The 18,819-nt window shown below is 38.3% G+C and overlaps 2 protein-coding genes across 2 annotated transcripts; one reads left to right on the plus strand and one right to left on the minus strand.

Moving 5' to 3' along the window:
* Positions 1-62: 62 nt before the first annotated feature.
* LOC110093326 (protein S-acyltransferase 18) lies at positions 63-9,583 on the minus strand. The gene is made up of 8 exons (XM_028695555.1): positions 9,470-9,583; positions 9,069-9,395; positions 8,417-8,485; positions 8,253-8,324; positions 8,009-8,134; positions 7,821-7,901; positions 782-946; positions 63-677 (listed from the first exon to the last, which is right to left on the minus strand). The coding sequence occupies exons 1-8, from the start codon at positions 9,572-9,574 to the stop codon at positions 192-194; spliced, it is 1,431 nt and encodes a 476-aa protein (XP_028551388.1). The 5' UTR covers positions 9,575-9,583; the 3' UTR covers positions 63-191.
* A 3,782-nt stretch (positions 9,584-13,365) lies between these two features.
* LOC110093325 (probable transcription factor At5g28040) lies at positions 13,366-14,877 on the plus strand. Its single transcript, XM_020818171.2, has one exon. The coding sequence runs from the start codon at positions 13,718-13,720 to the stop codon at positions 14,579-14,581; it is 864 nt and encodes a 287-aa protein (XP_020673830.1). The 5' UTR covers positions 13,366-13,717; the 3' UTR covers positions 14,582-14,877.
* The last annotated feature ends 3,942 nt before the right edge of the window (positions 14,878-18,819 follow it).

The raw sequence follows: 18,819 nt of genomic DNA on the forward strand, positions 1-18,819 counted from the left end.
GAGGCCTCAATAGTTGTATCTGTTGCAAAATAGCTGAATTATGTCACGCCATTTAATTTACACATTCTTCAAAAGTGGAACATTAATCACTGAAAGTCCAACCTTTACCAAAGGCTGAAAAAACTAACTTCAAACTATGGACAGGAAAAAGTTGCAAAGGTATAAATTGCAGAACAAAATTCAAATGTCTCCTAGCTTGGAGAAGCTTCATCTTCTCCACTCTTCTTCAAAACCGAGCATAGTACCTGCCTTGATATGTAAGTTTCAAGTTCTCTTGATACCTCTGTCAATTTGAGATCAAAGTTACTCTTATACTTCTGTGGCCTTGGTGATGGCGAACTAGAAAATCTTCTCCTTGGACTGGAGAATCTCCCACCTGCGGAGCCTGAAATCCATGGATTTGAGACAATTGGTGTAATCTCGCAGCTTGCGGTCACCTTCTTTATCTGGTTATTAGCTTTAGGTCCCTTCTTGCTCTCCAGTGGCAATGGTTTCAATGGTGAAACCGATACCGTTTGCTTCTGTCTCAGCAGTCTTTCCCTCGCCATTTCTGTTGCCATTTCTGCTTTCTCTGCGCTCATCTTTATCAATTTCCAGGGGTCTATTCGGATTTCAGGCTTCTCTGAATTGGCTGGAGTGGACGTTTTTTCAACAAGAATAGATAACCTTTGACTGCTCTGTAAATGATATAAAGTTTGTTCTTTTGTAACATAAAAACGATATATTTTTTTTTCAAAGCATTTGCATGGAACTTATAGGATGACACTTGCATGCTGATTACCTGACTTTCTCCATGTCCATTGCAAAGGAATCTGGAAAGAATCCTTGGCTTTTCTGGTGTGTCGTCATAGTCACTATCATCAGAAGACATATCAGAATCATCGAAGGGATCCATGGATTGGCTTTCTTCTCTCATGGCTAAGATGTAATCATATGTTCTCATCCCCTGCAATAATCAATAATTCAATATTGAATGGTCACAGGTGGAAGAGTATTCTGTGTTGTGAGGCACATATTTGTAGAACTGTTTTCAGCATCATTCGGTTTCACACTGGGTGATTCACTTTTTTGTTATAACTTGAATGTTGATTTTTTGGACTTCGTATGCTTTGAAATTAAGTTTTTGTTAATGTGCATTGATTTGAAAAATGTACTTTTCACCCCTCAAGTTAACATACTTTTATGACCATCTCTATGTTATGTCATAAAAAAGATATGATATAAACCTACCACCTCTCACATCATATTTCTCTATATACAAATGCTACATAAAAAAATATGTTATAAATATGCCATTATGGATGGAAGAAGCATTGCTCAATTCTTAATAATATAATTTTGGTGGTGAAGGCCACCTACACCTTTAGATGATCGTATGCATATGATATAATAACTTCAGGTTTAAATTATTAAACTCTAAGTGAAGGTTAAATAAAGAGTAAAATCACAGTATGATGGAGTTCTCCCATTAGAAAATCAATTATATGTTGAGGTCGATCAAATTGATGCCACCCGTGTAGTACCTCCGCTCATCATCATGGCCCAACTCTCAATTTGGCATCATATGTGAGAATAATTCCCAACATATCATAAATATTTTTATATGGCTGGCAATCTCCTCTCAATTATGTACGTTTATATTAGACCTTTAAGGCCGGTAGCCAGGAAAATTTATTAAATAAAGACATAAAGCCTACGATGAACTTGATCATCTACTAGCAAGCAAACAAAGTCGATAGGGTTCAATCAACAAAATAAAAATGAACAGTAATACCCGATGATGGTCGTGTTGAATATTTATCTCAACCGGAGAAGATCACGTATTTTCAAACGCCCTCAAACTTTCATTATAGTATTATGTGAGTATAAAAAGGAGTTAGGGTTTGTTTTATGACATCTTTTGTTTGGGTGATTAGTTTTCCTCTTTTCTAGTCTAGAGTTTGGGAGAAAGCTTCTCTTCTCGAATTGAGAGCATTGTATCCGTGGAAACTTGTAAGTCTTTTGATATTTAAGTTAACAAAGTGTTTGTGAGTGTTTTCCTTAAAAAAATTTCCACTTTTCCTATCGTTTTTGGGCTGTTTGTACTGGATTCCGAAATTTGCAAGTTAAGTTCCATCAAAGTGGTATCAAAGCGCTAGATTCACAAGGAAGGGATGGGTACACGCAGGATTGACTCTATTGAAGAGAAAATTGGAGAATGAGAAGTTGAGATAACCGCCCTCAAAGAGAAAGTTGCATCCGTTGACAAAAAGCTTGATGGAGTTGACGAGTTGAAGACTCAAATATTAGGGTTACAAGAGATGATCAAACAAATGGTGGCGGACCAACACAACAAAGGGAGTTCGGCTAACCCTAACTCCAATGCGCAACCGGTTGATGGTGAAGGTGGAAGTAGAGTTCGTGAAGGGCAGAATGCAAAAGGGAAAGAAGCCATTGACATTAGCGACCATGGAGAGGAGGCATGGTCCGCCAGCCCAAAAAGGGGGATGTATGGCCCAAACCGTGGAGGGGAAGGCTATTCCACCGCCGGATTTATGGGAGATGCTAGGACCAACTATACTCAGAATCATCCAGATTAATTTTACCAAGAAAAGGAAGGGAGAAGCATGCCTTACAATCAGTGGGGAGGAGGATCATATAGGGGCAAGAAGGGAGGCCGACCCTAGGGAGCCTCATTGGGGGTCGGCTGATTATGCAAGGGGAGATCCGATGGCACCGCAAGCTTGGGAAAGAAGGGAGAATCGTGGGGTGGAACCACAACCATGGGAGAGACAACCAGATGGGAGATATGGGCAAGGAGGTATGGGCCAAGGCAGAGGGAATGGGAGAGGAGAATGGGGAATGAGGAAGTTGAAGCTTCCAGTCTTTGAAGGTGAGGATGCATATGGTTGGATCTTCAAGGCGGAGAGATACTTCACAGTGATGGGGATGACAGACGAGGAGAAACTATTAGCGGTACCTTTATGTTTGGAGGCAAGAGCCCTAGCTTGGTATCAGTGGATGGAAGAAAGATAGAGATTTAGATGTTGGGCACAGTTTAGGGAGATGTGCCTAGATCGCTTCAGACCACCAAAGGAGGGAACTCATCATGAGCAGTTCTTCGCACTGACTCAGACTGGTACCGTATCTGCTTATAGGGACAGATTTGAGTTGCTGTCCAGTAGACTTCATGGGATGACCGAGGAGGTGCTTGAAGGGAACTTTATGAAGGGTTTGAAACCCCACATTCGATCAGCAGTTAGAGCAGCCAAACCAAGGAGTTTGAGGGAGACTTTGGAGATAGCTGAATTGATAGAGGATAAATTATCTTCTGATCAATACTGCAAACCTATTTTCTTTGGAGGAGGACAGAAGGTGGCAAATCCTACGGGAGGAGCCAAGGGTACTTACTTGGGAACAGGAGGAGAAGGGCAGAAAGAGAGGGATCATAGTACACCGACCAAGGGGGAGTTCAGGAGACTCACAGAGGCAGAGATGAAGGATAAAAGAGCCAAGGGACTCTGTTACAGATGTGATGAGAACTTTGGGCCAGGGCATAGGTGCAAAGACAAATCACTCCAAGTCCTATTGGTGGAAGACCTCGAGGTGGAGGAAGTTGAGGAAGAGTTAGGAGGAGGAGAAGAAGGTGTAGATCATCTACATCTTGACATGGTTGAGGTTTCCCTCAATTCAGTAGCAGGGTTGACAGCACATTCCACTATGAAGATGGAAGGGAGAATTGGGAGCTATACAGTCACGGTGCTGATAGATAGTGGGGCCACCCACAACTTTATAGCTTACAGATTAGTGGAAGAGTTGGGCATTCCTATGGTACAAGGGAGAGAAGTGGGAGTCTCTTTGGGGACCGGTCAGAAAGAGCAGTGTGCGGGAAGATGCAGCGGAGTTACTCTCTCCATACAAGGGGAAGATATTACCCAGGATTTTTTGGTGCTCGAGCTGGGTAATACTGATGTTATTTTGGGTATTCAGTGGTTACAGACTTTGGGGGAGATGAAGATCAACTGGAAGACCTTGATGTTGGAGTATGATGAAGGAGAGCATCGAGTTACTTTGCATGGGGACCCCAAATTATGCAGATCTAAGGTGGCTTTGAAGACTATGCTCAAGTCTCTTAGGAGTGAAGGGGAAGGATTTCTAGTAGAGTTATGGAGATTGGAGGGTAGTGAGCCAGTTGAGCAGAGTAATATTCCTGAAGAGGTTACAAAATTGTTGAAGCATTTCACCACAGTTTTTTAGATGCCAACAGGGCTACCACCACAGAGAAGCAAGGAGCACGCCGTTGTACTGAAAGATGGAGCAGATCCAGTTAGTGTGCGTCCATATCGATATCCTCATGCTCAGAAGGAAGAGATAGAGAAGCTAGTCAGGGAGATGATGGAGGCGGGAGTCATCCAGCCTAGCGTGAGCCCTTTTTCGAGCCCAGTACTATTGGTGAAGAAGAAAGATGGTAGCTGGCGATTTTGTGTTGATTATCGGGCTCTCAACAAGGAGACCGTTCTTGATAAATTTCCAATCCCTGTTATTGATGAACTTCTTGATGAGTTAGGAGGTGCTACATTGTTCTCCAAACTTGATTTGAAGTCAGGATATCACCAGATCCGGATGAAGAGAGACTGAACAGCACTCTTGTATATGAGAGAGAACTGATGGCCATTGTTAAGGCCATTCAGAAGTGGCGATCGTACTTGTTGGGAAGAAGATTCCTTGTGAGGACTGATCAAAGGAGTCTAAAATATTTGTTGGAGCAACGTATGGTGACAGAAGAACATCAGAGATGGCTCTCCAAATTATTGGGCTATGATTTCGAGATTCAGTACAAGCCAGGATTGGAAAATAAAGCTGCTGATGCCATATCCAGGAAGGTGGAATGCTCTCAACTTATTGCTACATCTGTGCCTCAATTAGTGGATTGGGGTAAATTGAGGACAGAAAATATGACTAGTGAAGAATTGGGAAGCTTCAGAGAGGCCATAAAAAAAGGGGAAGACATACCATCAGGATATACAGTGGAGGATCAGCTCTTGTTATATAAGGGAAGGTTAGTTTTACCTAGAACCTCTTCACTTATTCCACTGATACTTCAGGAGTTTCATGCAAGTGCTATTGGAGGACAGAAGACTCATCAGAGATTGGCTAGAGAACTTTACTGAAAGGGGATGAAGAAAGATGTAGAGGAAATGGTAGCCCAGTGTGATACTTGTTAGAGGAACAAGTACCAAGCATGTGCCCCTGGGGGACTGTTGCAGCCACTTGAGTTACCTGATCAGGTTTGGTCAGAGGTGACTATGGATTTCATCGAAGGCTTACCCAAGTCGGAAGGTTACACTGTCATTCTAGTTGTAGTTGACCGACTTAGTAAATATGCTCATTTCATACCAATGAGATATCCTTTTAAAGCCACTACCGTTGCAGCAGTTTTCATCAGAGAGGTTGTGAGGCTTCATGGTTTTCCTGAGTCAATAATCTCTGATAGAGATAAAGTGTTCTTAAGTCACTTTTGGAAAGAGATGTTCAAGTTACAAGGGACACAGTTGAAGCGCAGTTCAGCCTACCACCCTCAGACAGATGGGCAATCTGAGGTAGTCAATAGAAGTGTGGAAACTTGCCTTAGATGTTTGGCAGGAGAGAAGCTCAAGCATTGGGTAAAATGGCTACCTTGGGCGGAATATTGGTACAATACTTCATTTCACAAAGCAGCGCAGGTCACACCTTTCAAAGTGCTTTATGGAAGGGATCCTCCAACCCTGATACATTACAAGTCTCATTCTACATCAGTATCTCTAGTGGAGCAACAATTGTCAGAAAGGGATGAAATCTTGGGAGAGCTGAAGAGACACTTGTTACGAGCATAGAACATCATGAAGCAGGCAGCAGATCATCATATGAAGGATGTTCAGTTTGAGATTGGGGAATTTGTATACTTAAAGTTGAGATCTTATAGACATAATACTTTAGCAAGGAGGTTAAGTGTTAAGTTGGCTCCAAGGTATTATGGCCCCTATGAGATAGAGCAGAAGATTGGGAATGTAGCATATCGTCTGAAGTTACCACCCACTACTACAATTCATCCAGTCTTCTATGTGTCACAATTAAAGAAGTTCAAAGGAGATTCTGTACCAATCGATACTTTACCGCCAACATTGTCTGAAGAGGGTACAAGTCTATTAGAGCCTTCTTCATTGAAAGGGGTTAGACACACTAGGGAAGGAGGGAAAGAAGTTTTGATTGAGTGGAAAGATCTACCGACACATGATGCTACTTGGGAGGCCTATGAGAACATACAAGCCCAGTTTCCTACTTTTAACCTTGAGGACAAGGTTAATTTTTGGGCGGGGAGTGATGATGGACTGGACCAGCCGGTCCATCCCAGAGCAACACCAGCCCAAACTGGGCAGGTTTCTGTTTACCAAAGAAGGAACCGCCCACTACTTGGGCGCTTGGCCGAAGAAGAGGGAGGGAGAAACCGCCCACTTGGGCGGTTGGCTGAAAGAAAGGGAGAAGGAAGTTGGGCCCAACGGACCCAACAAATGCATGAGGGAGAGTAATGTGTTTGTCATAAGGGTAGTTAGAAGATTATGGGTAGTATTATGTGAGTATAAAAAGGAGTTAGGGTTTGTTTTGTGGACATCTTTTGTGTGGTGATTTGTTTTCCTCTTTTCTAGTCTAGAGTTTGGGAGAAAGCTTCTCTTCTCGAATTGAGAGCATTGTATCCGTGGAAACTTGTAAGTCTTTTGATATTTAAGTTAACAAAGTGTTTGTGAGTGTTTTCCTTCAAGAAATTTTCACTTTTCCTATCGTTTTTGGGCTGTTTGTACTGGATTCCGAAATTTGCAAGTTAAGTTCCATCACATTTCAGCTCACAAAGAACTAATATCTAGTCCAGAATATTACTAGGATTTATTCTTAAATAGTCTCTTGCCACAAAGACATGGCATATGTCATCTAACCAGCAATTTTGTCTCCAAAGACATGTCATATGGCATATGTAAACAGTTTTGATTGGGGTCCTCTGAACCAGGTGATTTGTCGCTAAATGACACCACTAAATTACTATCATGGTCAGAGCCCGTAAACTCCCCAATGACACTAAATCCTTTAGATATAAATAAATAAGATATGATCGATAGGGCAAAAAGCCTTTTGTTAGTTAAGGTGAATTTAAATTTGTCTCCTTAGACAAATATTCACCCCATATTTATAAAGTATCTTTGGACGAAGCAACCCATGGCTGTAGACAAAAGGCTTATGTCTACAAGGTATCTTTGATCGGGTTCATCATCATCCCCATCATCCGCTTTAAGTACGAGATGGTCAAATTTTCAATTTTAAATATCAAACTTCCAAACACCTAGATTCATGCTGCTACTCATGTATCTCTACGTATCTGATTGACGAGTAGCCTTAATGAAAGGTTCTCTCTCATTTTCGGAAGGGGTAATTAACTATAGGGGCTTGCGTCTATAGGAAACTAGAACTTAGATCATAAAATCCTCGCAAAATGATGGAAAAATATTTGGGTTGTGTTATTTCAAACCCACTTTGCCTTCTAAAAGTTTATCCTGAAACCTAATCCGTTAATACTCCCCCGAAAGAGGGGAGGCTGGGGCGCGAATTTTAAGAGCCCACATGCATATGAAGTATTCAATCTGTAATAGATAAATATTATATGATTTATCTATTTTGCATTCATGTTACAACTAAGAAATACTATATGACTTGGAACATTTAAGCATTGTAATTATTTCTATATATTTTATTAATCTTACATGCCACCGATCGTTTTATTAGTTCATGGTTCCTTGTCTGTAAAAAAAATGTACCTTTTGAATCAGAACAGCATGAAAGAAGAAAAGCTGCCACAGCGCCGCCGAGCTGTAGGCTGTCAATGCTGCCAAAAGCACCTAAGGAAAATCAATTTGAAATTTCAAATATTCAGAATTGGAGGAAAATCATAAGCTTTACATATTTCATAGATTGGTGGCCGCTGTCAAATATTTGTTGAACTTACAGATATTGCTCCAAGAACTCCTTTTGGGAACTTAGTGTGAAGTTTCTGCTTTAATTCCAGTGATATGCTTTTACTTGCAAAGCAACGGATGAAAATGGCAATTGCAGTTCCTCCTTCCGTTACAAGCTGCAATTTAGGAGAATTTTCTAACCTTCGTTCAGTGGAAAGATGAATGCTTGCCAATTTCTATCATAAAGAAATAATCTCACAACATACGTAATGACTGCAAAGTAGAGATCATTACCAATAACATTGTAAAAACCAACAGAAGTATGAATGTGGTGTAGTTTCTTCTTCCAATGCAGTTGTTTAACCACTAAAAATGAAATTAACAAATTAACATAAAACTTGTTCATAGTTTGCAGTTTGCACAATGAAGTCATTTCAATCCATAGCTAAGCAGCTCACCCTGCAATGGTGATCAAATTCATCAACACATCGATTACAGGTCCTACAGTGCTTGCTACGCCTTTTAACCTGCATGAGAAATATTTTATAGTCATTTTAGTCTCTACTTAATGAGAAATTATTAGGTGCGGAGTCAGGACATAGAGATATGTCCGAACATCCACTTAAAATGTGACACGTGAAGTGTGTTTTGATTGTACTTTTTTGTGTTTTACTTGCACTTTAGTTGCATATTAGTTGCACGTTGACTGCTCTTTTGTTGCGCTTTAACTGCGCTTGGCTTAAAGTTTTGCGGACACATTGAATATATAAAGTAAAAGATAAATCCTATTGAATATACACCTGTCCAAAGCACATGTCAACATTTTATTAGAGTCCAGACGACATATCTCTACATCCGGACTCCGCACCTAATAATTTCTCATACTTAACATATCCAGAATGAATTTGAGCACATGGTGTTTCTTCTTCTTTTAATTAATAGCAGCTTACTTTCAACTATTTTAGCACTTGATGAAATATCTGCCCCAAAATAGTTGGAGAAAGACAAATATTGATGAGACAAAAACACAATGAAATGAATCGATTGAAGCAACGAGGAACACATAATGTACTCGTTTATATTAAACTACAAGTTTGGATTAAAAAATACCTCAAAATCGCAAAGAGGGCAAAATGAGATGTCATCATTCTTCATGTGTGGTGTGACAGCATCATCAATAATTAGAAGAGAAAATGGCAAAATGGTATCCATTTGAACATTATTATTCCGAGGATCCAAGTATTTTCTCCTTATGCAACACTTGAGGATCTTGTGTTCTATCTTCCTGACAATCCTCGAAATGATCTGTCTGATAATAGATTTGTAATTAAATTTTGAAATACCATGCGATTTTGCTCCCCTTTCCATTCTGGAGGCGGTTCTGTCAGATGGATTAATGGCGGTGCACCTTATGTATAAAACAATTACAGAAAATGTCTGCAAGAGCCAGAACAGTCAATGACCATTGGATGAAGGGAGAAGAAGAAGGAAATAAGGAGATCATATCTTACTGTGAATGAGAACAGTGTAAGCACTGTAATTTTTGCAGTCCTATTTCCAAGAAAAGGTGCGAGGAACACATAGAAGGCAACAACTAGGAATGTGAACACTCCCATCCCGACAAACTGCAAGAGTTATGTAAACATAGAAGATATAAATGATAACTAATTGAAGAACATGAATTTATTTATTTTTTTTGTAAAAAGAGGGCTTATCAGCTAACTAAACAGTAGAGATGAAAACTAACAGAATACACAGACACTATTTCGTTCTTTAAGTAACCCGGGGAATGTGAAAATGCACAAACATTCAAACTCAATTTGTTTTGTGAATGAATCATAAAGGCATCTTGAGGATTTTGTGTTTTATAAAAATAATATGATTCCAAACAAAAATATCAGAAATCAACAAACTGAAATCAAGTTTGAAGAAACCTTGCAATCGGAAACAGTCCAACTCCAAGGAAGAAAAAAAAATGCCTCAGATAAGAAGCTTTTACTGAACCTGGAGAGGATGAAGAGGGAGTTGCCAGCCATGGCGCCTCATGATTCCGTCTTTCAGCTCTGGATTTTCAGCAGAAGTAGCAAGAGAAGCTCAATCCCAAGTTTCTCTTTCCATTTCTTGTCCTGTTTGCCAGCTTCACTCAATCACCTTTCTCATTTCTCTCTCTTCGCGGGGCCAACGGTCGGATCTGCGTGCTTTGAAATTCGAATTTGGGCAAGCGGCAAGTACGCTCACCTCCAGTGAGTTTAGGTCCACAGCTACCTAAAGTCCTAAGTAGGTGTTTAGACTTCTTGCCACACTCCTTATTTTTATTTTATTTATTTTCATTGTCAGAGAAAATAAATTTTTTTAATGAAAATAATAATAATTAAATGATTATTTTATCGTTTTGTTAATAATAAATAAATAAAAAGTATGTGCATAACAAGTATATTGGACACAACTCTCCTTGGCATATTGGTTGAGAGCTTTGGCTTACAATTAAGAGGTTCAAGATTCGAGTCTATGTGTATGTGTTGTGTGTGTGTTTGACTTAAATGGCCTAAATGTCCACAAAAAAAAAAAAAAAAAAAAAAAAAAAAAAAAAAAAAAAAAAACAAGTATATTGGATAATTTCCACATGCCTTTAATTAATTTGTTTAATCATCATCGCATAAAAATTTCCAAACAAGTATTTTTTTTCTATTCTGGTAAGTAAAAGTTTTATTTAATTAATATAAAATAAATAATATGTAATTAATGAATATAATGCTATTGAGAAGCTCAAGTGTATAAAATAATAAAATGGAGTTCTTAGTAGTACTTAGGGCATCTTGAGCCGAATGCCATTCGACTGTTTGCAGCGCTAACGACTGTCCACCAGAACAACAAATAGAAATGTATTTTTACATTTTATTTTGGCTGCGAACAGTGCGACGATAATATTGATGTAACACTACTCACAAACTAATTTTGCGTGTTAAAAATAGATGATACAGAACATATACAAAATATTTTTTTTTGGGAGTTAAAAATAGAGTTCGATTGTAGATGATTACTATTTGTTATGTTTGTTACTGTATTTTAAAGCTTAAAATAGATTTTTTTGGTTGGAGATATCCTTAGATATCTCAAGATAAGAAGACTGAAGAGAAACTTATTTACTTACTAACAAAATAAACTTGTTACATTTTTTCTTTTAAATTCTCTATTACAATAAAGAGATTTTTTTTTTTGTTTCGCTATCTGTATGAAAGTGGTCTTTCTTTGTCTAAATGATTAGTAGAAAACATAAAAATATATAGTTCTTAAGAGCATGAAATATATGTATATTATATCTCTTTTCATATAAGATTATCCTTTATTTTTTTAGTTATTGATGAAGTGTAACAGAAATATAAAAGATATTTATAAAGAGTTTTTTAAATCTTATATAATTCATTTTGAATGTATTTAATCGCATAAATTGGTTGAATTTTCAAAACATGATTTGTGACATTCTCTTTGAATATCACTCTTCATAATCTCCCAGGCACGAGCTACTGCTCACGTGATCCCGTCACTATCTATCATAGGATTCGTTTGTGACGGCTTTCTTAATGCTTCTTAAAGCAGCTTTTAAATATAAAAATTAAAACTTTTTCATTATATGAAGCTCCCATCCATCCTCATCTCCTCACCATGGGCAGATCCACCATGGTGATCTTTAAGGTGGGCAAATGCTCACCCTCAAAATTTTTTTTTTAATATTTTTAATTTTATAGACGACCTACTCTTCACATAAGTTTTTTTTTAAAAGATTTTTTCAAATAAAAAAAACCATGAAATTTAAATATATCATATAGGCATTGTTTGAGAGAATTTCCTTAATGCTTTGTTTTTGAGATCGTTACCACAATTTTTGTTTATTCATTACTTTTTTGTTGTTTAAAAAAAAAATGTATGAAAAAGTTATTTTCTACGGTAATTTTAAAAAATTATTTTTCCTATAACAATTTTAAAAAGTCCTTAAAAAAAATCTTAAGTAAGGTTTCGCTTGGGGCGGCTTTATTAATATTTTTTAAAACAGTTTTTTTAGTACAAATACTTTTAAAATTAAATTTTTTCCTTAAAAACTACTTCAAAAAAAATTTAAAAAATGATCCCAAACACGGCTTAAGCCTACATTATTGAGATTTCCCTTAAACTTTTGACAATTTCCCTTAAAACTTTGAACAGTGAAGGAAGCTGCACGCTTGCCCGCGTTTATTTACGGGCTGGCCCGGCCCGGGTGCTTAAGGACAGCAGATCGTGATAGTTGACCAGTAGGTGGGCTACCTTTAGGCCCATCTAACATAATCCTGGGCCGCCAAAGACGAGCCCACCTATAATCAAGCTTATTTCTATTTTATAATACAATAACATGTTATTACAGTAGAAATACTACACTCTAAACAATTTTACATAAACATTTATGCTACTTAAATACTTTATCAGATAAACGAATAAACCATTTCTTATTAAATAAAAAAAAAACCCCGAAGCTTTTATGCTTAAATTTTTATGCAAGTTTTAAACTCATAGGTTTTATTTAAAAGAAAAAATGTAGAAATTATACTATTTAACTATATATCTATTAGCTACATCATCATCATCAACATCTCCTACATAATCATCTAATTATATAACTTTTGAGAGAGAGCTTCCATTAATTAATATATTTTCTCAAATGAAGAAATTAGGCTATCTAACTATATATCCATTAGCTACATCATCATAAGCTAGCTATATCAACTCCAGCGGTCACTGTCACTACTGCCATTGCCACCACCATCGGCTTCTCATTGGTAGAAACTAGGGCAACCACTGGCTGCTACCATTTCCACAATTGTTGGTCATCGCTACTACTAATAATACCGACTACTATCATCATTTAACTTTACATTTCATTCATTTTACTTCAAGTTAAATATAAAAAAAAATTACTTATATTCCAATTATACTCATCTAAATAATTTCAAATACACAAACTAAATAGCACATGTATCTTTTAATTTATAAAGAGAATTGTTAAATCAGCCGGCTTGAATTTTAAAATATTAATATTTTTTTTTATTTCCAATCAAGGCATTCCATGTAAAATTTGACCATTAATTCGCCTGTTTTCAGTTGTTCCGTTCAATTAAATACTGAAAGTCCACTCCACGGAAAGATTTTAATATCAATTTTGATGTTGATTTTAATTTATTTAAAATTTTAATTTCAATAAATTGAATTGGTCATCAATTTCATTTTCAATTTACATTATTTTTTTTTGTTAATTAATGGAATCAAAATTTATAAATTTAAGAGGAAAATTAAATTTTATTTGAAATTAATCGAAATTAAAATATATTAATAAATTTTAAACTAGTCTTAACCGAAGCTGAACTAGAATTATCAGAATTAAATTAAAATCATTCGATTTTCCTTCACGGTTGATAGAGTCGTCTGCGTTTACTCCTTCAACGGTCCAGATCGGTCCACCGTGCATCAACTTGACCAAAATAGCCTCCGAATCCAACCGTTAGATACACATATGACCAAATCCGACGATCATAATCCAACTAACCCGCACAAAAATCTCCGCCAAGCGACTGCCCGCACAAAAATCTAACATGAATAATCCTCCCAGCGACCGAGCCCCTTTTCCTAATCTCCCCAGGCCAAAACCGAACAACTTCAACCAAATCCCTCACCCTAACCCTAAATAAGAACCAAATTCCAAAGAACCCAAACCCTAATCCCGCACCACATCCATGACTTCGGCCGGAGAGGACGATCCCGCCGCCGGAGACGACGAAGTCACCGACAGCGAGGAAATGATCGGCAGCAGCGACCACATCCAGCGGCAAATCCCCAACTCCAGCGGAGGGGAAGAGTCGCGGCGGATGTTCCAGAAGCTGTGGACTCACGCAGATGAGATGAAGGTCTTGCAGGGATTCTTGGAGTTCACGTCGAAGAGAGGGACGACGCATGCCAACTACCAGCACGACACGGGGCCCTTCTTCGAAGCGATCCGGCCGCGGTTGCAGTTCGATTTCAATAAGAACCAGATCGCGGAGAAGCTGCGTCGTCTCAAAAAGAAGTACCGCAACGCCGCCGCCAAGATGGGATCCGGCCGGGGATTCGTCTTTAAGAGCCCTCACGACCGAGCTACCTTCGAGATCTCACGTAACATCTGGAGCTCCACGTTTTACCGCAAGCCGAAGAATCGAACAAACCAGGAAGATCGGAGCGGCGACGTCGCTGGATCAGAGGAAGCGCTCGTTCCGGTGACTTTGGTCTCATCCGCGTCAGCTTTGCCGCCATCGCCGGCTGAGGAAGGAGGATCTGTACCGCCTCCTGCTAAAGCTGAGGCAATTGCATCGGCGGCAGCGGCGGCGGGGCCGAGTGTTGAGGAGGAGGCAGTCAGGATCTGCCTGGCGCCGTTGTTCAAGGAACTGGTGCAGTTCGCCGTGGCTGGAGTGACTGCGGCACCTCCGATTGCGGTGTCGGTGGAGAAGGACGAGAGGTGGCGGCGGCAGCGGATTCTGGAGCTGGAGCTTTACTTGAAGAGGATGGAGCTTGTGGAGGAGTTGGTTAGGTCTTCGTTGGAGAAGCTTAAGTCGATGGGGAGCTGAATCCTTCGTAAGCTCGTCGTCCTCTTACACAGCTCTGAGAAGAAATTGTATGGAGTGATTGGTGGAAGAATTTTCTTTATCTTAGTCGGAAAAAAGGTGAGGCCTTTTGGAGAAATTTGTCTTCTTTTCTTGGTTCTCTCTTCTTAAAATGCTCGAAGATTCGAATTTTTTTTTGATGAGGAGAGGGATATGTACACGAGTAAATCCTTTATAAAATTATATAAATAAGAAATGATTGTTGTTGTTAAGCCTGTAAAAAGGCTACTTTTTTTAACGGGATTTTATGTTTCAAGTAACGCATGGATTAAAGTAATCCTAATGAAGCAGGGGGTGTGCCAGTACTGTGATGGAACGCATATTTCGATTTTTATGGAAGAGCAATCTCTGCAAAACTTGAAAATAATAGAAAATTATGTTGACAGAATGATTTATAGTAATGCCACGATGGTGTTGAGCCATACTAATTTTATTAAGGGAGAAAATAGGATTAGCATAATTATTTCAAAATGTTGCATCTTTGTTATTTTATTTTAAAGGATGCTAAAGATGGAATTAATCCCATTATCTACAAGCAAAATTTGTGAAATACAAATGGTTTAATTGTCTTTCGAATATTCATTAATTAATAAGAGTGTTTGTAATTGTTGTGGACTGGAACATTCGCGGCGCTAGAGAGAGATAAAATCTAACATCTTAGTTTTGTACGAAAATCCAGCACACAAACATATAAAGCGAAGGGGTGCGAGAGTTATAATTGACCAAGTTTTTTTTACGTGGAAAACTCTAAAAAGGAAAAAAATTGCAAGGTTCTCGCCTCGTTGAAATGATTCCGTTAGTATTTGTAGTCGATTAAAAATGTTGCCCTTCCTTCGGGGAAAGGTCTTGGCTCATTGTATCATATAGGCCATATTACATAGTTAGGGTTGAAAGAATCTAATTATAAGGGAGCCATTCACAAGAGAAATAAGGCATGTTCATTTGGTTGGTAGGACGACAGAGGTGGGAAGGACCATAGTTTGCATGCTACGGAGGTCAAAGGGATCGTAGTCAGCGTGCCACAAAGGTTGGATGGACTGAAGCTAGTGGGCGACGGTGGTCTGAGGGACCATAGTCGGTAAACGACGGAGGTCGGAGGAATTATGGTCAGTGGGCAACGAAGGTCAAAGGGACCGTAGTCGGTGGGCGTCGATGGTTGGGGGACCTTATTCGATGAGCGTTGGTATTTTGAGGGACCGTAGTCGGCAAACGATGGTAGTATGAGGGACCGTACTTGACAGCTCGATAGAGGACCAACAATGGTTGGCCGTGGGAGGAGGTCCAACGGCAGCGGCGAGAGGTCCAACATCAGCTGGCACCCGGGTGAAAGTCTGGCGGAGGTCGGAAACTTGGCAGTGGTCCGACGATGGTTGAGTGGAAGTCTGGCGACAATTGGCGGCTGGGAGGTGGTCCGTCGGCAGTCAGGCACAAATCCAACGAAGGTCGGCTACCAAGTGAAAGTTTGGCTGCGGTCGATGGTCGGATGAAAGTCCATGTGGTCGGCGGCCGAGCAGTGGTCCTACGACTGTCATGCAGAAGTGAGGGGGTGGTCGGCGGCCGGGAGGTGGTCTGATGACACTCGGGCAGTAATCCGACGATGGTTGGCGATCGGGTGAAATTCCAACAACGGTGGGCGGCCTGACGGTGGTCTGACGACAGTCAGGTGAAGGTCAGTGATCGGGAGGTGGTCCGACCACGGTCGAGCATAAGTCCGGCGACGGTCGGAGGCTGGGTGAAAGTCCGACGGCGGTCGAGTGGAGGTTCGCTGGCGGTGGAGCTAGAACTCTTGAAGCCGCAGAGCTCTCTCCAATCTCTAGCTCCATTATCTCCCTCATGTAAAGAGTGTGAGTCTATTTATAGATTTTAATGAGTGGCACTTCCCGTAAATATAGAGAAGATTTGGGGCAGTGCGCAATCGGATGACTTATATTGATTCCCCCAATCATCAAGCACTTTTCAACCATTTAAGTGTTGTAACAATGACAGAATTCAGCGATCTTGGGCTCGTTGGATTCATTTTGTCGAGCCGCTTGATTTGACTATAAACATGTCATATTTGAATATCATTTTGTAATCCAAATAATGCTTTGAACCTTCCAAATGTGGTTCAGGCCCCCGATTTGGACTTATTTGCGCTCGTATTGGATTTATTTTGATATTTTTGGGTTTGTATTGTTGAGACGTTTAGTTTGACTATAATTTTGCTGAAATTGAAATTCATATGGTCCCGAATTTAATTTTGAAAGTTTCCAACTTGAATACTCCTTGAGATTCGTGCATGATCAGGACGATTTTTGGTGACAGTCAGAGATGAATGTAACATTTATAAAGTTGATTATGCAATTATTGTAAGAAAAATAACTTAATTACTCAAAAAAAATTAACGAAAAAGTAGCAAAAAAAAGCTAGCCAAATAATATTATAGATATTATTTGCAAAGCCAAGCAATGAGAAGATGTTCGAAGTAGGCTCTAAGCTTTTGGCTGTTATTTTTTTTATTTTTTTAAAGAAATTTTATACTAACAAACTATTTTAGAAAATAATAAGAAAATTATTCCAAATAAAACTTTAAGCTTCTCTAGCCAATGATCAAATAAAAATGAAAAAAAAATTCATTCTTTAGCTCTCCAATAGCCATGAGATTTAGCTTCATGTTTGATATTAAATAGTCTATTTCAAATAAGAAGGAAACCCCTTTAAAAAAAAAATATTATAGAAGGATGTTTGTTAATATAATGATTTAAAATGAATACATAAATTAGTATATATATATTTTTTTTTCTTCTCTTTTTGAACTAATCCAATGAATTTTGTTACCAATAGAATTAGGAGGGCCCAGGCTTCAATTATATAAGCAAGAACAATGGACAAAACATGTGGATGCAATTATTGCATCCGGTCATCGGACGCGCAGAATAGATTCGGACATCCAATAAAAACATGCCATGTCACATGCGTTTTGACTACGCTTTAATTTAAAATAATATTTTATCAATATTCGGACCTATCTCCGCATCCGGTGACCGGATGCAATAATTTGCCTACTTGAAGAGAGCCAATTTATCCCTTGGAGATAGAAGAGAGTGCTCCCAATGAGACAACTTCCTAAAAATTTTAGATAAGAGATCTTTGTAAACAAAACTCTATTTCTTACTACTCTATTTGGAAAAGGGAATCCAAAGGGCTTATTATGCAAAGTAAATGGAGATTTATAAATATTAATTAATTAATTATGATAATAATTATAATTATTATAAATATTGATTGTAACACTAATAATAGTTATTATTATTGTTGTTATTGTTATTATTAAAAAAATGAAAGAAAAAGGACACAAAAATTCAAAAAAGAAAAGAAGAAGAAGAAGAAAGTTTCTGGCGTCTCAATATTTGTTCATTTTCATCATCATCGCCATCGTTGACCCCTCGTGAAAGGTATAAATGTTCTTTAAAAGTTAGGAAATCTCAAATCCCGTTTTCGGCGTTCGCGATGCGCCAGAGATAACCTTAAGAAATGACCATTGAATTATGTCATAAATTTTAGTCATGTTTAACTTGGAGGCCTCCCCTTAGTTAAGATTAATACAATAATTTTTTTTTTCCTGCCAAAATATTATTCCTACCTTTGAAACGACCACTTTGATTAGGTGAATACTCTTCCTGAGTTGAGAGTTGATGATATTTGCCATAATTTTAGAAATATTTTGTTAATAATATTGCATAGATTTATGTAAGTATGTATTCATTCCAATTTGTAGGATTATTATTATTATTATTATTATTATTTATGAAGACAATGATGTTAAAAGAAAAGTATTTGGGAGAGAGGCTCAAAAATAAATTTTCTTTGACCGTTAATATAAGCATTTTTTTCAATGATTTGTCGATATGATTAGTAAAACTAGAAATGAATTCATTAGAGCTAGCCGAAGAATCCTTCTTGTGATTGAAGATAATCTCTTTCTAGAATATTGATCAAGTCATTTATTGTTAGTAAGCACCTCTTAAAATCAGCACTAACAAGTCAAAGAAGGGTACATTTACCAACTCTAAAATTTTGACTTATAAAAAAGAGGTACAAACTTCAAAATTAATGAAACAAATTTGGCTATGAAGAACTTGTTCAAAATCATTAATTAGGTTACAAACAAGTGGGTATTTTCATAAAAATCTAGATTTTATTATTAGTGTCACCAATAGCCC

This window comes from Dendrobium catenatum, unplaced genomic scaffold (genome assembly GCF_001605985.2).
Source record: "Dendrobium catenatum unplaced genomic scaffold, ASM160598v2 fragScaff_scaffold_658, whole genome shotgun sequence".
In the NCBI taxonomy this organism is placed as follows: Eukaryota; Viridiplantae; Streptophyta; class Magnoliopsida; order Asparagales; family Orchidaceae; genus Dendrobium; species Dendrobium catenatum.

Coding starts and splice junctions, on each gene's coding strand:
- LOC110093325 (XM_020818171.2), top strand. CDS start 13,718: ATGACTTCGGCCGGAGAGGACGATCCCGCCGCCGGAGACGACGAAGTC.
- LOC110093326 (XM_028695555.1), bottom strand. CDS start 9,574: ATGGGAGTGTTCACATTCCTAGTTGTTGCCTTCTATGTGTTCCTCGCA. Junction 9,396..9,469: donor TTACACTGTTCTCATTCACA/GTAAGATATGAT, acceptor TGGCTCTTGCAG/ACATTTTCTGTAATTGTTTT. Junction 8,486..9,068: donor GCCCTCTTTGCGATTTTGAG/GTATTTTTTAAT, acceptor TTTCTCATGCAG/GTTAAAAGGCGTAGCAAGCA.